Source organism: Phyllosticta citriasiana (assembly GCF_038021145.1).
Source record: "Phyllosticta citriasiana strain CBS 120426 chromosome Unknown IWZ02scaffold_18, whole genome shotgun sequence".
NCBI classification, from domain to species: Eukaryota; Fungi; Ascomycota; class Dothideomycetes; order Botryosphaeriales; family Phyllostictaceae; genus Phyllosticta; species Phyllosticta citriasiana.
In genome coordinates, this window is record NW_027117295.1 from 505,933 (window position 1) to 524,270 (window position 18,338).

Sequence of the window (18,338 nt, forward strand, 5' to 3'; positions counted from 1 at the left end):
GGCACCTTGCACAGAGGCCAGATGACTGCCTTTTTGCCGTAGACGCGAGAGGTTTGGTCGAAGAGGTTGAAAGAGATGGATGGATCAAACGATGGGTGGTGGGGAGGAGACAGGACATCAAATAGAGCACTGGGAAGGGAGGATGCTACAGGCTGTTGGGTGTAATCCTGTGATAACCGTGGTGGATATATGATATCTACCAAGGTTGAGCAAATCAAAGGGATGAAGTTGGGACTGCGAACCACTTTGCAACCAGTGCGGACATGCTGTCACCAAGTCAGGTATCCTTACTGAGCCATTACAGTTCTCGGAGCAAAATATGGGTGCCGCTCCCAAAATGGGTGAGACTTTGGGAAATGTTGAAGAGGTTGAATCGGGAATTCTTTGGCTCCAAAGGATGGACATCTCCTTGATAGGACCTCGGTCCCACTGGAACACAGGCACAGAGCAGCCGGAGACAGAAATATTGACAGCGACCAAGGTGTCATTCAGCCATGACTGACCGACTTGCCATCGTGCCGAGAATTTGGTCGCTTGGGTAGATATAGCGGGCGATGAAGGAAGAAATGGAGCGAGCGATGTCGAGGCAACTGTCTTGTTGTTTCAACGTGTCGTCAAGGATGAGAGCTGTGTGGTGTTGAGGTCCTTTTTTCAACCAAATGGGTCGAGCATAGGTCTAACCGTGAGTAGCCTTTGACTGGCTGACTGCGATCAGCAAGAAAAGAGAAACATGATTGGGAGAGTTGCCAAGTCTCGCAGTACAAGTAAGTATCGGACTTGATCAACGGCGCTTATGCGGGCAGCCCTGGTTGTCGACTTGGCAGCGGCAACACTTTTCAGGACTTTTCATCTTCTTTCTTCTTTTCCCCAGACTGTCTGCCAACCCCGAACCCCAAGAAATCCTCCTCCTCTTCCTGCAAGTGGTCTGTGCGCCGAGGTCTATTTCCTGGTCAAATCCTTCTTCACCTCTGTCAACCTTTTTACTGACATCTGCGCAGCCTTTGGTGGGACGACCTTCCTGATCAAATCGGCCTCTCGAGCGGATCGAACGGCACGGTACAAAGACGCTGCAGTCCAACAGACTATCGAACATGGCACGGTCGGTTCGTATGCCTGTCGAATGGCTGTTACCCTGTTTAAAGTTTGTCCGCATTCAATGGTCGCTCGGTACGACTCTCACGCTATCGACTGCCGTCGCAGCGTCTGTTAGCTGGGCAGGTTGGCCCGGCGAGCAGTTGACAGCGACCAGACGTCGAAACATGGTGGGACAGGGTTGCAATCGTGGCTGAGGGACTGCACAACAATGTGGCTTAGTGCCGCTGACGCACACCAGCCCGGACCGCAACACTGCTGCGCCACTTCATCTGCTGTCCGGAGCCGAACCGATTGGGCCAACAGGAAGAGAGAGAGAGAGAGAGAGAGCGGCAGGACGAGGAGAGCGGAGGCGGGCGGAATGGATCGAATCCTACACAAGGAGGGTTCGCGCGGCTCACTCGTCGCCCAAGACAACCCAACAGCCCAAGACAGAACAGACCCACGCTAGCAAATGCTTGGCCACACACATCAAAAGCTTGTCGGCGAAGCTACTTGACTCGGTTCTCCCCGTCGCCGTTGCTTGCCGTCGTCGTCATCAGCCTGCTTCGTGCAGTTCTCCAGTCTCCACCTTCTCACTGCTTGGCCAGTTTTCTCCTGATTTATTCTGAGCTCGCCCATGTCATGTCTTCTTCGGCCTCAACCAGCTCTGCAGCCATGACTGCCCAGGACGACTCCCTCGCGCACGACCGCGATGCCGCTGCGCAGCAACCCTCTCAGCCCGAGGGCGGCTACGACCCCACACCCATCCCACATGCCCCGCCAGGCTTCACTCTGAAATTCACCATCCATAGCGCCCACAGCCTACCCATTGCCGACATTGGCACCTTTTCCTCGGACCCCTATGTCCTCTCCGAGCTGCAAACATCGCTTCCCACCCGGCACAAGGAGGACCCGAAACTGCAGATGCGCACGCCCACCATCACGCGCTGCACCGACCCCGTGTGGAACTTTGAGTGGATTGTCGCAAACGTCCCAGCTTCGGGCTTCCGTCTCAGGGCCAAGGTCTTTGACGAGGACCCTGCCAACCACGACGACAAGCTGGGCGTCGCAACCGTCGACTGTGATCGCTTGTCCCCCGACTGGGCTGGTCTCAAGGAGCAGAAGATCAAGGTCAAGAAGCGCAGAGGGAGCAAGCGCGCATACACCATGCACGCCATGACCGTCGCCGCGCGCAAGGCCGAGAGCATGGACCCGTGGGTCGTGATAAGCGTCGAGTTGCTCGGAAGGACCCCAGGAAAAGAGGGCGGCCGCTGCTACACCATTGGACCCTGCTGGTGGACCAAGCACTATTCACCTCTGCTCGGGATCCTGGCAAATCGCAAGGAAGATAAGGACGATGGAGCGGGAGACTTGCAGGTTGACAAGCATGGCAAGAAGATTCAGCGCTACAAGTATGTTTCACATGGATTTGCAAATCCCGGGTGCTAATTGGCGCAGCTTCCAAGCAAATCAGCTCCAACTGCGTGGACCTACTCCACCGGAGCTGTATCACCGCTACGTGGAATTCAGACCCTTTGTCAAGTCCATGTATACATCTTCTGGCGTCAAGGGACTTTTGCTGCACAAGGCACTGCACCACCAGCACGATCGCGTCTACAATTTTTCCAGGACCACCGAATGGGGTCAGTTTGATGAACCCTGCAAAGACATGACGTTAAAGTTTTTGGACCTTGTTCACTGGGACAGGGGTGGTCGGATCTTTACCTACGTCATTACGCTGGACGCCCTATGGCGCTTCACGGAAACAGGCAAGGAATTCGGCATCGACATGTTGAGCAAGCACACCATGCACAGCGATGTAAACGTTTACATTGCATTTAGTGGCGAGTTCTTCGTTCGACGCCTCAAGCACCCGAACAGGAAGACGAATGAAGAGGAGGACGAGGGCAAAAAGGGCATTTCGCGCTTCTTCCACCGCCACAATTCCAACAATGAGACGCATCCTCCAGACGACATCGGCGGCGGTCCTCCCGAAGATGACCCTCCCAAGGACCCACGCTACTACGAGCTCGTCATTGACAACGACTCCGGCACATATCGGCCAAATGCCAAACTTTTGCCCACGCTCAAGGCCTACCTCCAGACGCAGCTTCCTGGACTGCACATTGTCACGCTCGACTGCCAGGCCGACGCGGACAAGATGGCCGAGATGAAGCAGGAGCAGCGGGACCGCAAGGCTGCAGAGGGCAACACTGTTGTCTATCGCCAAGTCAAGGACGACAGCGACAGCAGCAGCATCAGCTCCTCCGACGAGGAAGACCTCGAAGATGCGGCGCGCGAGCACGAGGCCCGGACCCGCGACGACCACGTCATGCACGCCCTCGGTCACCAGGCCAAGGAGCACAAGACTGCCAAGGTGCATCATTTCAAGGATCTGCTGCACAGGCCGAAGAAGGGCGATTCGTCGGCAGGAGGCACGTCTACCCAAGGCAGTGCCGAGTAGCTTTCCTTGTGATCTTTATGCTGCAGTCTCTTGGGTTGGTTTTTGTTTTGGATTGTTTTTGGCGATTTGCGCTCTATCCTTTGATACCCGCGTGTCATGGACGCTTGATAATACATGCATAGACTACACGTCGTAATGATTGACGGCAACAATTGTTTTCCATTACAACTGTCTTCCCAAATCCAGCCAGGCCAGGATGATGGCCGTCGCATCAATGCCCTTTCCATTCCATCCTCTCGACATGCCTTCCCAAACGAACCAACATGCCAACCTCCACTTGACAAACGATCGTCTCCATCTGCGCTCCACATCCACACCAGCAAGACCGCCCCTGATCGAGAAACAAGACCCCGTCAAGCACCTTCCCTTCCGTTCCCTTCCCTTCCCAGCTCCTCGTGCCTCCCCCCAGCCCCCACCAACCCACGACGCAGCAAGCGAACATCAGCGTCGCAAGCCGTCTATCTCTATCTCTATCTCTTTCTCTATCCATCTTCTGAGTCTCCTATCTACCAACATTAACTTCCCGCGTCTGCGCGGTCCTCCGGCGCGGGGATACTTTGACTTTTCCGTCGTCATCGTCATTGTCGTCGTCGTCGTCGTCGTCATTGTCGCTAGCCGACGCGCTGAGTTTGTGATACAATGACTGGAACGGCGGGTGGGTTTTTGAATGGTGATGGTGATGATGATGATGGAGAAGAAGAAGGAGGAGAAGAAGAAGAAGAAGAAGGAGAACAACAACAAGAAGAAGAAGCGCGCGATGGGGCTGGTTGGCCGATTGGTTGGCTGATTGGTTGGCTGGTTGGCTGGTTGGCTGGTTCGCTTGGTGTGAGAAGGAAGAAGGAAGAAGGCAAAAGGGAGAAGAGAGGAGACGGCACTACGAAGCCGGATCCAACCCAAGGCCTCGAAGACACCATGATGGAATAAATGAAGGAATGGATTTGGCTGGAGAACCTGAACCTAAGAAAACGCTGACGTCTTGAGGGAAAGGGGACGTAGAAAGGAACGAACGGACGGACGGACGGACGGACGGACGGAGCATTCGTACATGCGTATGTGCACGCCATCTATTTCTCTGCGAAGGGAGAGGGTTTGCTTGGTTGTTTGTTTATTCGTTCGTCTATTTGTTTATTTATTTATTCGTTCCATTCATTCATTCATTTGCTTATTGTGATAAGCGACAGAACGACAGCAAACAAGTACCCGCGTTGGAACATGCCCTTGAATGGCCCAGTTTCTCGCTCCGTCCTGCGCCTCTACACACCATGAAAAGTCGCAGGATCACCCAGTCTAATGAATCATGCCACTCTTCGCCATCTCCTCCACACAATGCACATACCTGCCCGCGCTCTCCCTCCTCAGCCCCTTGCCCCACTTGACCATGACCAAGAACGTCAGACACTGCGCCAGGCCGACAAACGCGGCAGTAGTGAAGCACTTTTCCAGCCCCATGCCGTCAACCCACGGCGTGATGCCGTAGCCGATGGCGAAGCTCATCGTGTTGCGCACCAGGATGACGGTGACGATGCTCTCGCCGCCGAGCGCGCGGTAGCTGTCGATGGCGTAGGCGACGCTGAGCGTGATGCCGACGGTATTGGTGCACGCGATGGCGCCGGCCGCGAAGACGAGCCCGAACCAGTGCACCGAGTGCGCGGCGCCGACGCCCCACAGGATGAGGCCCGCCGGCAGGACGACGAGCGACGGCGCGAAGAGCCAGAGCCGGAATTCCGGCTCGAGGATCCCTCTGTTTTTGCGCGCTCGCCACAGCACGAAGACGTCTCCTATCGGCCCCGTGTAGAAGGATGCGATGACTACGCCGATCAGCGGCGACAGGTACGACAGTCCCACCATGGACGCTTTGAAGCCGTAGTTGGTGCCGAGGATGAGCGACGTCGTCGCGTTGAGCACGTTGAACCAGATCAGGTTGGACCCGTACGTGAAGCCTGAGAAGAAGATGACGGGGAAGGTGGCGAAGATGAGGGGTCGCCGTACCATGCCGAGCAGCTCGTTGGGCTTTTCGAGGTCAGCTTTTTGCCACAGTTTGACTTTGTCGAGGTAGTTCTTGCGTTTGCGCGCTGTGCTTGGCTCGCTGGGAGCCTCGCGCGAGTGGACGGTCGGCATGGTGGCCTTTTCTGGGTCTTCTTCTCTTTCGGGAGCTGGAGTGGTGATGATGCCAGGAGTCTCAGGTGGCGTGCCCGTAGTTGAACGCCGGTAGTTCGTCTCTTCCATGAAGAAGAAGAGGATGAAGAAGCCAATCAGGCAAAAGATGGCGCTCCAGTACAGCGTCCACTGCCATCCCTGGCCATCGTTGATGAAGCCACCAAAGACGGGCGCCAGATAATTGCCGCCCGCAAGCAGGAGAGCATAGAGGCCAAAATATCTTCCTCGTTCATGCTGGAAGCTATCATGGCGTCAGCACAAGGTTGGAGGTCATGACTCGACGAAGCAAGATTTGTTGAATTACTGGAATAGGAAGGAGAGATGGCAAGGATCCTCTGCCAATTTTTCACAAGGATGACTTGTGACTTTTCAACTGAAAGACAAGAATCGATTTCACATACTAAATGTCTGTTATCGAAGTCTCGCAAAGACTCTCGATCGGCGCCAACAGGAAGCCTTGGAGAATCTTGTTGGCAATCCACTGGCCATTACTCCTGGTATACGGTGCCCAGAACTGGACGGCCGCACCAGACAAGATACTAAACAGGTAGACGGGCCTCTTGCCGTACTGTAGAGCTATGGGCTGCCAAAACAGACAGCCCCAGCCGGCAAACAGAAACATGTATCCGGTGCCCGCATTCAGGTCACTCAGAGTCAAATTGGTGTCATTGCTGATGGGCTCGAGCACCGAATAGATGATGGCGCTGTTGATGCCCGTCATGAGGGTGTAGACGCTCATGCAAAAGGTGCTGAGGGCCTTGCGCCTCGGGCTCCAGTTGAGCGGATCGTCCGGGTCATCCGAGGGAGCGGGAACCAGGACGATGTCGTGATTTTTGGCGTCGCCGGCATGTTTGGCCCTCATGGTGCCCTTTGGAACCGTCAGTTGGTAATTGAAGAGATGGTCCAGAGTAGCAAACCTGCAGGTCCACCAGATGCACGGTGCCTGGGACTGGAAGGACACCCGGTTCTGCATCCGCATCTGCTTCGGCCCCGTGCATGCTGGCGGCGGGAGCCATTCTCGTCGGCTGCTGCTGATGGCGCGCGGCAGGGGCAGATCAGGGCCAAAATGCCGTTTTCGTTGCAGGCTCGACTTGGAGCCAGGTGTTTTTTCAGCTCGGCTGTGCTTTGAGGGAACACACAGCGTTGAGCTGACCAAATGCTTGAAATAGCAAAAGCAGGCCAACCCCACTTACCGTGGACAGGCATTGTGTCTCAATTCCCACGGTTGATAACGCTGCCCGCCCGCGTTGCGATGCTTGGAGAAGAAGCCTGCATCGTCATCACGTCGGCACCCGCAGCCCTAGCAGACGCTGCTGCATTGCATCGACGGCGCAGCCAAAGGCGATTAAGAGTGGCGGCCTCGCAGCGTGAGACAGGTGCGGACAAGTCGTAGATTGGGCGTGTGGCGATAAGACAGAGATAGGCTGATAGGAGTGTTTGCTTCGGAGTAGCAGCAGCAGCAGCAGCAGCAGCAGCACAAGGTTTGGGCTAACGTGAAGCTTGGGTTTCTCGTGCCGCCGCGTGGTGTCGTCTCGCTCGGAAAATGGCCTTGCACGCCGAATTGATGCACCTTGACGTCTTCGATGGGCGGGACTGTGCATCTTGACGGGAGAGCTGTTGGATCCGTCGTGGCGGAAAATGGACGAGAAAAATGTCATCTGGAATGTGCATGGCATACTCCCGGGAACCCGATCAATTCCTCTGCTCGAGTCCCAGCGATGGCATCCCGCGTCTACGGAGCCGGACGACGCAAGAATGGGACGAGGCCATGGATTCCTAGCATTCCAGCACCGTCGTTGGCGTTGTCGTCGTGAATGACAGCCATCATTGGCTCCGGCGTCGACGAGTCGCTGCAGCTAGAATAGTCGAGTCGGACGGCGATCGTCATTGTGCGCGGTGGCTTCGAAATTTATACGAGAAGAAGATGGAGACCGACGACGACGGGCATTCAAAAGTCATCACAAGGCGTTATCAGCAACTGTGATGGAAGTAAGTGCGTTTGTTCTCTCGTCTGCACTGGCCACGGCGGCTCGACACGATGGCTACACTACGCTCGGACGCCCCGATGCACGTGGGCAGCCAACAGCACTCGAGCGCTTGAGCACGCGCCAGACCCCAACACCGATCGCTATGCGTCTCTGCTCAATTGGCCTTGTCAATATTGCTAACCCACATGGGCACTCCCATCTGCACACTGTTCTCGCCGCTGCGTATGCGCAAATCTCTTTTCAGATGGCCGACTCGTGCAATCAGTTACAATTCCTCCGTCAACACATGCATCCCGATACCGCTCCGTAGATTTTCCTTCGGCGCTCGCTGCCAGTATCATACAATCCTCCATTCCCGCCAGCTAGGACGGCACGTGCGAAGACATGATCCACATTGCAAAAGACCCTGTGTCCTTCTATTCCCTTCCGGGGAGGTCGTTCAGGCACTGCCGGCCGATCAGGGAAAGGATTCGCTCCGCGCCAAGTGGGCCATGTCGACTATTCGATGATAAAGTCCCAGGCCAGCTGCGCGATTACCTGTGCGGGCAAGTCGACAACACGGTAGAAAATCTCGGCTCCTGGAATCACCGTGACCAGGGACACGAAGAGGCAGAGAATGTTGCATGCCCCCGTCGGCCAATTCTTCTCATGGCGCAGGTGCAGGAACAACTTGATGCCAGCCGTGTAGATGATGATCGACTGGATGAGGAAGTAGCCTGAACGACTCGTTAGCACGCTGGAATACGAAGAGCTCGCGACGACTCGTTTAGCCGATGCCAAAAGGGGTCAACTCACTAAAGGAACGCCGACCAAGGTACATGAAGACGGGCTGCTTGAAGATGTTTTGCACAACTTCGTACGTCTCGAGCATCAGCATGAAGGCGACGATGATGAGATAGTTGTCGTCGCGGGCCTGCGGCTGGGTGAGATCGGCGTTGTCGTTGAGACCGCCAGTCGTGTACAAGCCAGTGTGGGCGCGAAGTTCGGCATTGGCAAATGAGGGCCTCCAAGCAACCCACAGGTACTCCATGATGAAGCCAGCCAGAGCGATAACGGCGGCAATGGCCCAGGTGGGGCAACGCCAGCTGCCCAGAAACGGAACCGTCACCTTGACGCCGCGCCTCGATTTGGCCTTGAAGTCCATGTTGATGACGACGTCTGCCAGGAGAAGGCCGGTGGCCGAGTACCAGGCCCACGATTGCACCCACCATGCGGTGAGGATGTAGAGCACAAAGGCCTTGACGCGCCACGAGTTGCGCGTATACGGAATGCAGATCATGGACATGTAGACGGTGTAGCTCTGCAAAAAGACGAGGCTGACGATCCACAGCGTCTGCGAGGGGTATGCCAGGCTGGCCTTTTGCTTGGCAAAGTCGTGGACGACCCAGAAGATTTCAAAGAGGGAATTGAAAAAGTTGAGGAAATTGGGCAGGTCCTCCGGGGTAGCAACGTTGGTGTGGCCCGTGCGGGTCTTGAAGTCGTCAATGTAGCCGGTGCCAATCTGATTGAGGATGAGGGCCGCCATGCCAAACGAGACGGTCGTGGGGATCCAGAGGCGGATGCCGCGGCGGAAGAGCTGGCTGGCGACAACCTGGCGGACGGGATTCCTCAGGAATGGCACGCAAATGGTGCGAGCGGAGAGCAAGACGATGGACGAGTAGATGAGCGATTCGTTCCAGAAGAGGACCGAGAGGACCTTGCGGAGGATGGTTTGGTAGTAGGGTCCATCGGTGACGTCCGTGTCCTTGACGGCCGTGGGAGCGAAGACGGTGAGAAAGACGCAGAGGAACGACTGAATGACCAGACAGCCGCGGACTCCAATGAGATAGTCATGGTCGGGAGCAGGCGAGGTTGACGAGTGCAACGAGGTCAGGCGTTGGATGGGCGACTTTTCCTCGGGCTTGATCGAGGATGAGGCGTCAAGGTCGACGGCCTCGCTGTTGAGATTGGGGACAGGAAGACCCATGGTGGGAGGGAGTTGAAGGTTGGAGTGGCTGCTGAAGCCGGCGGGCAGCAGAAAGGAGCTGCAGGAAATGTCAACGTCTGACTGACAGTGAGTATTGATTGTTGTTTGACCGCTCATGCTGTTCTTTAACAGGTGCCACGCCCGGACGGCCCAGCTCGAGGGCGGCGTGCACGGCTCTGGGAGGTGCGCGTTGCGGCGCAGTCATCTGTACGGACAATCAGAGCAGCAGCAGCAGCAGCACCGCCACCACCAGCAGCACCACCACCACCCACAGTGTCGATGGTGTACAGATTACGGACGCGGCAACCATGGCGCCGACGGGATTAGTTTTAGAGAGGCTATGTGGGCGAAGCCAGGCAGGCCCCGACAGGTGCAGAAGGGCCTGGCTCCCCGTCAGCTTCAGGATTTCTGGTGGGTGGGTGGCCAGGCATGTCTGTAAGGGCAGGGCAGTGGGACGCCGCGGGCAACGTGTTCGCTACCCTCGGGCATTTTGCATCAGACATCAGACCCAGCAGCCAGGACCACGACACCGGATCTTACTTGGGTGTTGTCGCTGCAGTTGCACGGCCAAAGGGGCCAAGACACCGAGATGACGAAGCCACGATGAATATTGATCTACGTTAGCATGTAGTAATGTATGTAGGCATACACAGCGGGAGCGGATGGCGGCGTTTCAGCCCGTCGGCCACGCTAATGTGCTGCACTGCTCTCATCCCAAATCGTCGATACAAGCTCTCTCGGCATGGCTGAAGACAACGGAGGCATGCATGCTCCTCGGCTGCTGTGTCGCCTTGGTCCCTTCCTGTCTCTTCTCCTTGTCGTCTCGTGGTCCATGGATCAAGTCTCAAGCCCGGAAACCTGCTGCAAGCCCGCCGTTGTCCTTTGTTTTTCTTGAATTCCTTGACGCCACTTCATGTCTCTCTTTTTTTTTCTCGCTGCACCTACCCTGCAATCAGCTGCGTCCAGAAATTGGGACAAAACCCCATCTGGTGGGTCGCTGGTGTTTCACGGCCCCTTGGTTGAGTGTAACCCTGCTGGAGATCCACGAATGCCGTGTCCACTCCCTAATAATTAATAACAACACCATCAAGTCACACGGCCGCGAGAGAGCGTGGGAGCGTTGGCTTGGCAATTTGACCGCTTGAACAAAACGGCCGCCTGTCTTGTCTTGGTCCTGTCAACCCCATGTGTGTGAACAAGCCCCTTTTTCGCTCTCGGTCGCACACGGACGGCCTGGCAGGCGACGACGACGACGACGACTACTCCGAGTAGACCTGGCTGTCGACGTGAATCGTCACGGAAAACGTCATGACAGGGTTTGGTCGTTCCGATGGGCCAAATAAAGGTCCCTGTGAAGCTCAAACGGCGGGGATGATCCCATCAGCAGCAACGTGTCCGTGCTGCCCTGTGTTTTTTTTTTTTTTTTTTTTTTTTTTGTCCTTTTTTTCTTCCGTGAATTGCCGTCTTCTGTTTTCGATTTCTTGTCGTCTTTTTCCTTTCACGAGGCCTCCGCTGCGGGGAGCCTAAGGTTCCTTGCAACTTCAAGACAAAGTGACATTGGATGACGGTCGTGTCGTGTTGTGTCGTGTGGCAGCAAGGAAATTTGGCAGCCTCGAGGACGACCGACGCTCACCTCGACCCGTGCGTGCTTGAATGCCACACGAGGATTTCGTCACAAGGGCGCCCATGTCAACAGACTGTATGTACACGTTCCGGCCGATATAGTGCCACCATGAGACGTTGTGGCATGGGGGGAGGATTATGCCATCGACCTGCCTGCCGTGGTTAAGCAGAGGTGATCCAGGGGAGATCTCGAGAAAATCAATAGGACATCGCGGTTGATCAAGGGCCATATCGACGGTTTGTTGTGGGTGGTTGATCAACAGAGCAGCTCATCATCTGCCAATGCCGTGCCAGATGGACAGCAGCGCTATTGGCAAACCAGCAAAATGCTGCGAGGGACAAACGTTTTCTGCCTTTAGGTTGCCACTATCGCATTGCATTCTGTGCCTGTGCCTGCCTGCTGTATCCGATGTATGTTGCCCAACGCGACCGCCGACCAACTCACAACACCATCTCCACCATTACCACTACCACCACCACCACGACATGGCTTGCGGCCAAATCTCCGCCTCTTCCTTTGTTTTCCAACATGCCAGTGCTGCTGCTGCTGCTGCTGCTGCTGCTGCAACCACGGCGAACATGGTTCCGGGGTCATGACATCACCATGATCTCCGTCAATGCTTCTGCTTCTCTCGCCTCTCGGTGCGTCCAAACTCGTCGGTGGCTCCGTGGCCCCGCGCAGTGATCTGCCCTCTTCGCTCCCACAAGTGCGATCGTCCCGATTCGGTAATTGCGCCACCTGGCTTGCCGACGTCGTGAGGTCGTGGTCGTTCTTCGGTCTGGCCGCAGTGTCGTTATTGTGGTTTGTTTCCTGGGCCGTGCCGCACACCCATCCACCCACCCACCCACCCACCCGACACACCTCAAACTCCCAGTCGCTGCTGCTGGACGGCACAACCCGTCGGAAGAAACAAGGTGTCGTTTTTGCTGCTCGCTCTCACCGGCGACGCCAGTCTTTTCTCTTTCTCACCGCCGCCATCCGCCATCCACGCTCCTGGTCTCATCTCCCCCCTCTCTCGGTCCACTCAGAATGGAAAACTTGCCAGTGCTGCTTCTTGGCAGAGCAAAATGACAAAATCGGGCAAAGCGAGATTGCGGCCACAAACACACGCGCCGGGCCGGGGCGCTTGCTTGCTTGCTTGCTTGATTGCTTTCCTGTTCTCTCTCTCTCTACCGCGGCGACCAGGAACGGCACGCCTGCACGCAAGCCATTGGCATGGTCATGGTCCCGAGGGCAACGGACACGGCTTGGGAGATGAGATGAGGACCGGACCGAACAGGCAACATAGGCGAAAGCAAGCAAGCAAGCAAGCAACAAGGCTGATTTGACATCAGTCGTCGGGCTGTCTTTTTCTTGTTGTTCATCATCAGTAGCCCGCAGCATTGATTGACTGCTGATTGATTGTATACCACAATCATAGAACCTAGGTGCTGTGGTAGATAACGGGACGGAAAAGCCGACCGACCGACCGACCGACCGGTCTGCTAACTAGGTAGGTGACTGAGACGAGACGAGACGGCCGGCTCGCCGGGGGGGAAAAAAAAGCAAACCGGCAGAAAGACGCTGCATGCCATGCATCTACCCATCATCATCCATATACCTCAGCTGCCGCCTGCCCGCCTCGGTCGGGCCAGAATGAACGGATTGACGCATGGAAGCCGGTCCGTGGCGTTGGAGTAGGCATCTATCTACCGTACCGTATTCTATGTACCTGGCGCAGCGTGCATGGGCTAGGTACATAGTTAGTTCAGCCTACCAGGGCTGAGAACTCACCATCCATCCATCCATCCATCCATCCATCTACAACAAACCAACCCCATCATCTCGTCTAAAATCCGTGCCTGCAGTAGCGGCTTCCCGCTGGCCCGGGCGAGCCTAGATCACGAAGCCCACTACCACCGTCATCGTCATTGAGCATCGCCAACAGATTGACAGACAGACGTACCCTGTCGTCTTCTTCCTTGGCTGCCATCTTGGCTGCCGCTGGGGCTGCCATGTGCGCATCTAGCCGCTGCGCAGACGTCGGGCGCCGCCTTTCTCGGCTCATGGAGGCGAGAACCAGCAGCCAGCGGCCAAAGCTTAAATCTATCCGTGGATGCAAGCGGACCGGTGGCTAATGTAGGTACTCAGCCCCCATTACATTCTACCCCATCCCCATGCTGCTGCACGTGGCGAAGGTCTGCAGTCTGTCTGTCTGTCTATCTGTCTATCTGTCCATCTCCCTCCGAGTATTTTTTGACGAGGACATACATGTCTACGACTGTACATCGGATGGCCCTGAGATAGACAGGTAGCTCGCTACATGATTGCGCCGAGTGACAGGCTAACTGACGGACGGACGGACGGACGGACTGACTGACTGAGTCGACGCACCAAACGAACGGACAACAGACGGTACCTTGCTAGGTAGGCAGGCAGGCAGGCAGGCAGGCAGGCAGGCAGGTAGGTAGGTAGGTAGGTACCTTCGTACCTGCCTATTCCTAACAGCCAAGCAATCGCCCACCTTAGCACCATGACCAAAATCAGAAATTCATTCATTCCATCCTTCGTTTTCCCAAGTTCGCTCGACTCATGTCCGTCAACCTCATTCGCCTCGTCTCTCTCCTCAATTTAGGTAGCAACCTTATTTCCCGTTCACCCTGTCCTGTCCTGCCCTGTCCTGTCCTGCCCTGCCCTACTACCCTTTTTGCTCCCCTGTCCCTTATCCCCCTGTCTCCTATCCCCCTGTCCCCTGCCCGTCTACCTCTTTCCTCCTTTTCTCTCTCTCTCTCTCTCTCTCTCTCTCCTCTCTTCCAAATAATCACCTCATTTCACACCACCACCACCACGACCATCATCTCGCAAATTTTTAATTTGACCTTGGCGAATGGCGCATCATATCGCGTGTCGCGGCGGCGGCGGCAGCGGCGGTGGCGGCAGCAACGCGCGGACGGGTAGACGGGCGAGGTAAATACGTTCAAATGGGGGACTCGCTTGCTTTTGGGAGTGTGTGTGTGAAGGGAGAGGAGGGTATGCGCATGCATACATGTACAGACAAGATGGGGCATGTATGCGATGCGGCTAGCCGCTGCAGACAGATGTTGGACAGACAGACAGCAGATAGAGGAGGAGGAGGAGGAGGAGGGAGCAAAACGAGGCGTTGATTTGACGTGCGGGCAATGAATGAACGAACGAATGAACGAACAAACAGCAGCGGGAAAAAGAAAGCATAATTGACAGAGAAGGTTTAGAATTAATCGAGGTGGTAGAGAAAAGCCAGGTACCTCGGTCCCTGGCTCTCTACTTCGATTGCGGAAGATTGTGGTGGTCGTGTACATGCGAGACGAGAGCGAGGGCTGGATTGCACGTTCTTCGCTTGATCGCTTGATCGCTTGGCTGTGTGTGGTAGTGGCAGTGGCAGTCTGGTAATCATTACCTTGATGTACCCAGCTGGTAGCGAGCGACTGGGTGGGTGGGTAGGTAGGTAGGTAGGTAGGTAGGTAGGTAGGTAGGCAGGCAAGCAGGTAAGCAGGAGAGTAGCGAGACAATTGGCCATGGCACGGAATGAAAGGAGGAGTGGAGGAGCGGTCACGCTGGCTGGCTGGCTGGCTGGCTGGCTGGCTGGCTGGCCGTTAGTGTGCTCGGGTAGGTCTGGGTCTGCTTGCTGCGGCGGCGGCAGCAGCAGCAGCAGCTCGTGTCTTGCTGAGCTGAGTTGGGTTGCCGTGTGACGCTGCCCGCCCGTGGTGAGGTATGTATGTACGTGGGTACATGGCTACATGTGTACATACGTTGGAAGGGACATAAGAAAAAATGTACATAGTTTATGTGGATGGATGTGGTGGATGGATGTGTTGACAACGACTGAGACAAGAAGGCCGACAGGGACAGAAAGGCAGGCAGGTAGGCAGGCGGGCGGGCGGGCACGCAACACAATGGGAAGATCAAGGGAAATCGCCAGCCGCTAGCTGCGAGATGAAGCCATTGCATGCGTTGATGATGCGGCGGCGCAACGCGCCTGTATGTATATGCAGAAAGACAGACACACCCATAGATATGTATGTTTGCATGTATGTACCTCTTTCATCATTCCTCCTCGCAATGGAGACGCCGCCACTGAAATCCTCTCCTTCGTCGCCGCCAGCCAGCCAGCCAGCCAGCCAGCCAGCCATTTCTATCCCGGTCTTTTGTTCCCATAACATGATACATTAAAACAGAGATGCGAAATAATACTCAAATCTCTCGTGCGGATTGATAAGTGTTTGCTCCGGCAAAGGGCGGTCGGTCCGGTCCGACCCAGCTCAGTCCAGCGAGCAATACGTTGCCTGAAAAGAAGACAGGTAGGTAGGTGGCGCAATGCGGGGATGGCAGCGTGTGGCGGCAGTGTGTGGCATCGTGTGTGTTCTAGCAGTGGCAGGCAGTGTTGTCCATACGAGTCGCACGTCGGTCGATTCAGTGCTGCCATGCGCAAATTTCCCCAGCCCACCCGGCCCCCAACCATGTCGCTCGCACACGTAGTACCTGAAAAGGAGTGCGAGCGTGGTGCGAGAAAAGAAAGAGAAGACAATTGACAAGAAGGGCAAGTTTTTCGAAAGCCATTAAGAAAAGAACACATTTACAAGAAGAGCAAGAGCAGCGGAAAATGCTCTGCTTTGCTAGCGCATACATGCATTCGGTGTGCGCGGATGCAGGGAAGCGACTGCAATCATAAAGAAGCGGAAAAGATGGTTGGTCATGGTGATGCATGCATGCAAGGCGCAGGGGCTCGACGGGTTGATGCACCGTGGTCGTTCTGGTGCAGCACAACGTGCGTCCAGGCCGGCAGCCAAGCTGAAATCTTTTTGGGCCGACGGATGCCCCCCCCATGCTGACTGCTGCTGCTGCTGCTGAACTGCAAGTGGTGGTGGTGCTGCTGCTGCCATCTGCCGTCGCCCGTCCGTTGGCACGACACTGGTTTTTTTGTGCTAGTCGACCTGGTAATGTAACTCGGGACTGCAACTGCGCGCTCTCCGGACCAGATTGGGTGCGCGCACAGCTCCTTTGCAGCCGCTTACGACCGCGCCGTCGGATTCCAGTTGCTGTAATTGACTAGCTGGCGGGCGTTGCCGTAGATTCCCATGGTTGCATTCAGCACCAGGTAGAAGGGGTAGAAGAAGGAAAACATGATAATCTTGCGGCGATTGACGAATTCGGACCGAACCATTGCCGTGATCCATAGAGTTGCAATGAGGCAAAGCACCCTGTAATTTCAATTGTCAATAGACTGTCCTTGGCCAGCGCAAGGGACTGAATACTCACGTGATGACGAAGAACCAGACGGAGACAGGGTACTGGAACCAGATGAGCTTGGCCAGGCCCATTGGGTTCTTGGGCCACTTTGTGATGATAAAGCCGGCGACCATGCAGGTGTACTGGGTGACGAGATAGTACGAAACCTCGCGAATTGCCAGAAGCTGCATGAGACCAACGCGGACCTTGAGGCGGCGGGGTGTTCCATCGGGAGACTTGTTGTAGGCGAGTTTGACGTGCTTGATGCTGGCCTGAGTCCATCCTTGGGCCCACCGCAGACGCTGCTTCCAGAAGGACTTGAAGGTGGTGGGCGCCAGCTCATACGAGACGACGTTCAAATCATGGACGGCCTTGGCGCCGCGCGAAATGGATCGCAGAGCCGAGTCAATGTCTTCAGTGAGCATGTCGCCGTCCATCTTGAGGTCGCGGAGCAGAGAGCCACGCCAGTAGCCGTTGGAACCGCAAAACAGACCAAAGTCCCACATGAGGGCGCGGCCAGGGTGAGAGACGGCATAAATCTTGTCAAACTCGACAGCAATCATGCTGGCAAGAACACACTCGTCAGTGTTGAAGACGACGCAGCGGCCTTGGACAATATCGACCGTGTTGTCCTGACAGAAGCGCTCGGCAGCCCAGCGAGGACCGTACGGGTGGGGGTAGTGGTCACAGTCGTAAATGGCAACAACGTCGGCACCCGTGTCGAATGACAAAAAGTAGTTGAGGTTGTCGGCCTTGCTGGTCGAGTTGGGGACTTTGATGACGCGGCACTGGGGATACTTGCACTGGAGCTCGCGCAGCTGGGTCTCCAAGGGCTCAATTGGCTTGGGAGTGTTGTAGAGGAGATTGATGCGGATCCTGTCAACGGGGTAGACGATCTTGGTGAGAGCGTGGAGAGCGCGTTCCATGATGATGTCCTTTTCGTTGGGCAGATAGGCGACGATGAGAATGTCAATCAGAGGCAGATTGGCATCCGGGGTGGGGAAGGTCCAATCCTTTTCTTGGACCTTTGTGACGGCCTTGCGAGAGTCCATGACGGGGCCTAGCGAGAGAAAGGCCTCAACGACGGTCGAGGCGGAAATGTAAAAGTTGGTGGCCAGGTAGAAGAACCAGAAGATGCCAATGGCCTTGTGAGTGGCGACCATGTAAATCGAGACGGAAAAGACAAAGTAGGAAAAGACGAGGCCAAAGGGAGTCCATTCGGTGACGAAGGCCGAGATGCGCGGCAGCAGAGGTTGTTTGGCAGGCGCTGCAGGAGGGGAAGGGGGAGGGGGAGTCGTCGAGGCAGAGGGACTGTACGAGACCTTGGGACGGTCATCGTCAATGTTGACAGAAAAGTCTCTGCTGTCGGAGGGAGACGACATTGTGGTGGTGGTGGTGGTGGTGGTGGTGGACGAGGACAGACGTGAACGACAGGATAGAGCCCAAGAGCTCTGGAGTGGCAGGATATAAGACCCGTAAGGAGCGAAAATGGGGGAAAGACAGCGGAGGAGAGGTGAATTTTGTGAGAGAGCAGCTGGAGCAGAGCAGCAGAGCAAGGTGGGGTGGGTCAGTTGCCGGTGGACGTGGGACCTGACCGGAGGCGTTCATGATGGGCCGTGGTCTGTGGGTTGCCTGGGCTGTCACAATCAGGTCCACGACGACCAGCTACCTGTACTGTACACTCCCGCCCCCGGCATCAGCAGGGGCAGGACGCATGTGCAGCAGCAGCAGCAGCAGCAGCAGCAGCAGTAGCATCAATATTGGACATGGAGCAAACACCAGCGAGGGATGATCTGCATCGGATGGAGGTCAGGTTGTCGT

At 55.9% G+C, this 18,338-nt stretch overlaps 5 protein-coding genes across 5 annotated transcripts; 1 reads left to right on the top strand and 4 right to left on the bottom strand.

The window, feature by feature from the left end:
* Positions 1-1,749: 1,749 nt before the first annotated feature.
* Positions 1,750-3,538, top strand: IWZ02DRAFT_386311 (C2 domain-containing protein; the record flags this gene model as incomplete). Its single annotated transcript, XM_066765459.1, has 2 exons — positions 1,750-2,486; positions 2,533-3,538. The coding sequence occupies 2 exons, from the start codon at positions 1,750-1,752 to the stop codon at positions 3,536-3,538; spliced, it is 1,743 nt and encodes a 580-aa protein (XP_066618312.1).
* Positions 3,539-4,713: 1,175 nt separating this feature from the next.
* Positions 4,714-6,843, bottom strand: IWZ02DRAFT_113368 (serine/threonine kinase 16). Its single transcript, XM_066761391.1, has 3 exons — positions 6,613-6,843; positions 6,097-6,563; positions 4,714-5,936 (listed from the first exon to the last, which is right to left on the bottom strand). Exons 1-3 carry the CDS (start codon positions 6,709-6,711, stop codon positions 4,826-4,828), a joined length of 1,677 nt encoding a protein of 558 aa, XP_066618313.1. The 5' UTR covers positions 6,712-6,843; the 3' UTR covers positions 4,714-4,825.
* Positions 6,844-8,181: 1,338 nt separating this feature from the next.
* Positions 8,182-9,649, bottom strand: IWZ02DRAFT_386034 (uncharacterized protein; the record flags this gene model as incomplete). Its single annotated transcript, XM_066765442.1, has 2 exons — positions 8,182-8,399; positions 8,479-9,649. 2 exons carry the CDS (start codon positions 9,647-9,649, stop codon positions 8,182-8,184), a joined length of 1,389 nt encoding a protein of 462 aa, XP_066618314.1.
* Positions 9,650-13,947: 4,298 nt separating this feature from the next.
* On the bottom strand, positions 13,948-15,520 carry IWZ02DRAFT_113413 (uncharacterized protein). Its single transcript, XM_066761394.1, has 2 exons — positions 15,328-15,520; positions 13,948-14,674 (listed from the first exon to the last, which is right to left on the bottom strand). Exons 1-2 carry the CDS (start codon positions 15,337-15,339, stop codon positions 14,084-14,086), a joined length of 603 nt encoding a protein of 200 aa, XP_066618315.1. The 5' UTR covers positions 15,340-15,520; the 3' UTR covers positions 13,948-14,083.
* Positions 15,521-16,207: 687 nt separating this feature from the next.
* IWZ02DRAFT_113411 (nucleotide-diphospho-sugar transferase) lies at positions 16,208-18,056 on the bottom strand. Its single transcript, XM_066761393.1, has 2 exons — positions 16,548-18,056; positions 16,208-16,489 (listed from the first exon to the last, which is right to left on the bottom strand). Exons 1-2 carry the CDS (start codon positions 17,897-17,899, stop codon positions 16,300-16,302), a joined length of 1,542 nt encoding a protein of 513 aa, XP_066618316.1. The 5' UTR covers positions 17,900-18,056; the 3' UTR covers positions 16,208-16,299.
* Between the last annotated feature and the right edge of the window lie 282 nt (positions 18,057-18,338).

Bases quoted from the DNA above. Each gene is read 5' to 3' on its own strand.
- IWZ02DRAFT_113368 (XM_066761391.1), bottom strand. From the start codon at position 6,711: ATGGCTCCCGCCGCCAGCATGCACGGGGCCGAAGCAGATGCGGATGCA. The intron at 6,564-6,612 runs GTTTGCTACTCT...ACGGTTCCAAAG, and splicing joins TGCATCTGGTGGACCTGCAG to GGCACCATGAGGGCCAAACA. The intron at 5,937-6,096 runs GTATGTGAAATC...ACGCCATGATAG, and splicing joins ACTTCGATAACAGACATTTA to CTTCCAGCATGAACGAGGAA.
- IWZ02DRAFT_113411 (XM_066761393.1), bottom strand. From the start codon at position 17,899: ATGTCGTCTCCCTCCGACAGCAGAGACTTTTCTGTCAACATTGACGAT. The intron at 16,490-16,547 runs GTGAGTATTCAG...TTGAAATTACAG, and splicing joins GTCTGGTTCTTCGTCATCAC to GGTGCTTTGCCTCATTGCAA.